A 5,228-nucleotide genomic window follows, 5' to 3' on the forward strand; every position below is an offset into this window, starting at 1 on the left:
TTAAATCATTATCTAACATAGTTTAATGAATAAGTCTGGTATACAAAGATAAGAAGAACGAAGTTTATGAGTCTAAATAAAGTGACATTTGATCTGCATTTAGAACATAAACATTTGTCAAGGTTACAAGGTAATGAGACATGGCAGTGATAGTCAAAATAAATAAAAACAAGGAAAATGAAAAAAAAAAAAAAAAAACCAGCAAAAATATAACCTGGGTCCGAATATTGACAACTATATCTTGTTGCTCATGCATACAAAATACCAAATTCTAAATCTGTGTAAAAAGGTAGACCAGCCACTACACTGATTATAATAAAGTATAATAAAGAATATAATCTTTGAAAACATCTCTTATTCCATTTTATAGACCAAAAACAAAAAAATCATGGCATTGGACATAGGATATAGAATGACTGTATTCACAACAGTTGAAAATTAGAATACTTCGGAATCCTGTTAGGGCCATGTCGTATGTCGTCCGTCTCGCTTTGAGGTCGACGCACGACAACGCGACACGACATCGCGACAACACAACACGACACACGGCAATGCGGCGCGACATTGCGACAATGCGAAGCGACGGACGGCAATAATATCGTAGTGTCGTGTCGCATTGTCGCCTTTCAAAAGAGCGATATTTCGCATTGTCGCGTGTCGTGTCGCATTGTCGCGATGTCGTGTCGCACTGTCTTGTGTCGACATCAAAGCGCGACAGACGACATACGACATAGCCCTGACAGGATTCCGTAGAATACAGCAAATCCATTATATTAAAGTCTAAATCTTGGTTTACAAAAATATGCAGTATATATTTCCGTTCTCTTTCAGTGGAAATGGCATCCGTTGGTGTTCGTCATATACCGGATTTTAGCGGCGGCATATCTGACGGTGTTTTCCATCACTATAGCAATCATCTCCTCACTAGATGGCAACACTACTTCCATGGCGTATTTGACATTGTGGACATACCTGTTGTTGACCTTGTACTTCCTGTTTTCGGCCATAGCTGTCGTCTTCTACACGTGCTGTAGGGGAGAGCTACGAACTGGGCACCAGGTTATACTGTACACATCATCTGAGACACAAAAGGAAGCCATACAAGGATATAATAACATTGCTTTTGTTGAAAATGGTGTCAAGAATTCCGAGCTGAATGGAACAAGTATGTCTAACGAGTTTCCTAATGAAACAAACAGCTACGCAAAGACACAAAATAATGACAATGACAATCTGCATGAAGAAATCACATCTTTTATGAAAATATGTTGGGTACTTGGAAATACGGTCCAGGTTTTTGCCATTGAAGTCACGCTAGTCTATTTTACAGCTTTTTTTCCTCTTGTAGGGTACACAAATTTCGTAGATGTTAACTTGCATGGTGTTAACAGTTTTCTCATAATTGTTGACACGTGCCTTTCTTCGAGACCAGTTCGCCTTTTACATGTGATTCACCCTGTGATTTACGGCGTGTGCTATCTTATATTCAGCGCCATCTATTGGAGTTTTGATCACGTGAATAATGTGCTGTATCCGGGTGTACTTGATTGGAATTATCCCGGGACCACGGCGATATGGTTTGCTGGCTTAACTTTTGTAGGCATACCACTGTTACAGTTGGCTCATTTTGGTGCATATCGTTTAAAATTACATATCTGCAGTCGAGAATAACGAGCAGGTTAAAATATACAGTCAGAATCTCTGTCATAGAGACCGAAACTGAAAACTGAGACAAAAAGTCCTAAAACCAAACATGAAATGAATAAACGGGCATCTAATGTATCTTTTCGGTATAGAGACGATCGAAAATTTGACGTCAGCAGGTACACTATATTTGAAGGCATGATAGTTGCCATCTTAAATTACTTATTTGAAGGTGTTGTGAGAATTGACGCCGACGAATATATATCAGTAGCAGTGATCAGTTAAATGGAATAGCCCGTCTTAATACGCTTTTCAAGATCCAGAACAACCTAGTAGAAGTACTGCGAAACCCGATACGACAAAGTGATGCTCGAACCAGAGGATCAAACAGCCTGTACCAGAGCCACTAACGACATCTACAGGCTTTCTTTCTTTCAGTGATTGGAATCGGCTGCCTACCAACATCACAGACCGCAAGGCACCGTGGAGGAGTTCAGTGCCAATGTTGGTGCTCTATCTTCCTGCAGGTACTAGATCGAGGCTTCCTTTTAAATAGTTTTAACGACGCACATACAGATGTTTTGGCGTGAATGCAAATTCCTGAAGGATTGACAGCCCATATACTAGTACAGAAGAAGAAGAATGACTAAACTTACTGGGCGCCAACAAAGTTCTACATTTTAGCTTTTGGTCACTACCATCTCAATTTGATAATGTTAAACTGGGAGAATTGACGCCGACAATGTCAGAGCATTACCTACCACCCAGAGATGCGATAACTTACACTAATGACAAGATAGTGACTATTTAGAGTCATAAAAATACTAACACCATTGATAAATCACAATGTTTTTAAAAGTGAAGCATCAGCATGTATTTGTAAATAAAATATTTCTGTTTTTAGATTTTGACATGTCATTTCATGTATAATTGGAAAATCTCAGATGTTTCATACTTATACACGTACATAAGTAATTAGCATTACATAATTTAGTCTCTAGATATATATAAGTGATATTGTATCGTTAACACTCTAAAAGCCACCTTTATGACTGTATCTTTATGAAACTTGTTCAGAATTCTAATCTTGATGATCTTAAGGTCAAATACGATTCTTGGTCATGTGGGGTCAAAAACTAGGTCACCGGGTCAAATCAAAGGAAAAGCTTGTTAACACTCTAGAGGCCACATTTATGACTGTATCTTCATGAAACTAAGAATGTTAATCTTGATGATCTTCAGTTTGAATCTGGGTCATGTGGGGTCATTAACTAGGTCACCGGATCAAATCAAAGGAAAAGCTAGTTAACACTACGAGGGCCACATTTATGACTATATCTTAGTGAAACTTGGTCAGAATATTAATATTAATGATCTTTAGGTCAATAGGTCAGGTGAGCGATACGGGCCTCCATGGCCCTCTTCTTTGAATGCCTTATATACCTTTTCATGGTATGTCACCCGCCCGCTTAGCTCAGTTGGTAGAGCGTCGGTCTACGGATCGCGGGGTCGCGAGTTCGATCCTCGGGCGGGGCGTATGTTCTCCCTGACTATTTGATAAACGACATTGTGTCTGAAATCATTAGTCCTCCACCTCTGATTCATGTGGGGAAGTTGGCAGTTACTTGCGGAGAACAGGTTGTACTGGCACAGAATCCAGGAACACTGGTTAGGTTAACTGCCCGCCTTTACATGACTGAAATACTATTGAAAAACGGCGTTAAACCCCAAAACAAACCTTTAACACTTAAAGTGACAATTTTGACCAAATATAAAAGAAATTTAATGAGAATGATAGACAGTTTTGATTCAGGGTTATCCGGAGTCAAGTTAAGTCACAAGTTCTTGTTAACATTCTGCTGGCCACAGTTTCATCCTGATCTTCATAAAACCTTGTTACAATGTTACTTTTCTTCAGGTCAAGGCCAGACCTAAAAATTGTTGTTAGGGGTAAAAACTTTGTCACTAGGTTAAATGTTAATGCTATAGGCAACATTTGGGCCGGATGTACATGAAACTTTGTAAGAATGTTTTTTTAGTGGTTTGGTGTATTCATTAATGTGTCGTATTTGGGTAAAAAAATCTAGGTCACTAGGGTTACAGGAAAAATAAAACTTCATGACACACCTCAACCAAGTGACCGACTTCTCGAGAAAATCCTACTGATAATACTGGTATAATACATTTCTTCTACAAGGTGACAGGCGGACAATTTAGGCCTTCCCTACAATTAATATGTTCTGAACTTCATTTGCAATTCAGTCGATCTCTTTTCAGTATAGTTTTAAGAACATATATGAATAATTGTCTTACCCTGTTGAAAAAGAGTGGTCTAAACGCAGTACATGAAATACTGTGCATACTGCTACATTCATTCTATAAAATGTTTAGACACTAATTAAACATTGTCTTGGCCTAATGTAGTATGTCACTGTCATTTTGTAACTAGATGCTTGAATTTCTCCATTTTTCGCATGCTATTCATGTATAATTAACATGGAAATGCAAGAGTATAATGTTATACCACGAGACACTAGCTGTCACATATTTTCTCTGATTTTCATAAAACCTGGCCAGTTAACAAATCTATATAAAGTCTGAAACTGGGAATCTGCTGTCAAAACCTAGGCTACTGGATCAAACCTGAAGAGCAGTTTAGGAGATGCGGGAACAATATTTATTATCTTCAGACTGCATGTCAGTTATTAAATAAAACACCGGAACAAAAGGAAAGCCACAGTCACTGTTTGAATTGATTTTTAGCTCCACTATTCGAAGAATAGGAGAGCTATCCTACTCGCCCCGGCGTCGGCGTGAGCGTGATCGTGAGCGTTAGCGTGAGCGTCACACAAATGTTAAAGTTTGCGTACCACCCCAAATATTTTCAAAGCCCATTGAGATATTGCTTTCATATTTTGCATACTTATTTACCATCAGGTCCCCAGTCTGTAAAAAGGAGAAGGCAACTCTAACAAGTAATTTGACTGAATTATGGCCCCTTTTCGATTTAGAATAAATGTTAAAGTTTGCGTACCACCCCATATATTTTCAAAGTCCATTGAGATATTGCTTTCATATTTTGCATACTTGTTAACCATCATGACCCCAGTCTGTAAAAAGGAGGAGGCAACTCTATCAAGCATTTTGACTGAATTATGGCCCCATTTCGACTTAGAATATGCTTATTGTAATGTTAAAGTTTTACTCATTGCTTATATTATACAATCAGTATCAAGCACTGAGAATAGTCGAGCGCGCTGTCCACTGACAGCTCTTGTTATGTTTCAAAACACTTTTGTACATGATGTTGATATATTTAAAAAAAAAAAAACGTGGACATGTTGATGTCATGCGCGATTTCTGACAGAGACGCCTATTTCTGACAGAGACGCCTATTTCTGATAATACTAAAAGTCAAAAAACGATTTTCATGTGTGTTTAATTTTACAAGTCATACATCTTCGAAGAAGTGGTGATTTCTAGAATTTGTAATCAGCTTCACCATGTAATTAAAAACTAATTATATTCACTTGAAAATACGTGCTATGGATTTTGTATAACATTAATTAGAACACGAGCTGCAC

At 38.1% G+C, this 5,228-nt stretch overlaps 1 protein-coding gene across 1 annotated transcript; it reads left to right on the forward strand.

Annotated features, from left to right (window-relative positions):
- The first annotated feature begins 833 nt into the window (after positions 1-833).
- LOC123528838 (protein rolling stone-like) lies at positions 834-2,663 on the forward strand. Its single transcript, XM_053520737.1, has one exon. The coding sequence runs from the start codon at positions 946-948 to the stop codon at positions 1,669-1,671; it is 726 nt and encodes a 241-aa protein (XP_053376712.1). The 5' UTR covers positions 834-945; the 3' UTR covers positions 1,672-2,663.
- Positions 2,664-5,228: the final 2,565 nt, after the last annotated feature.

This window comes from Mercenaria mercenaria, chromosome 13 (assembly GCF_021730395.1).
Source record: "Mercenaria mercenaria strain notata chromosome 13, MADL_Memer_1, whole genome shotgun sequence".
Classification (NCBI taxonomy): Eukaryota; Metazoa; Mollusca; class Bivalvia; order Venerida; family Veneridae; genus Mercenaria; species Mercenaria mercenaria.

Coding starts and splice junctions, on each gene's coding strand:
- LOC123528838 (XM_053520737.1), top strand. CDS start 946: ATGGCGTATTTGACATTGTGGACATACCTGTTGTTGACCTTGTACTTC.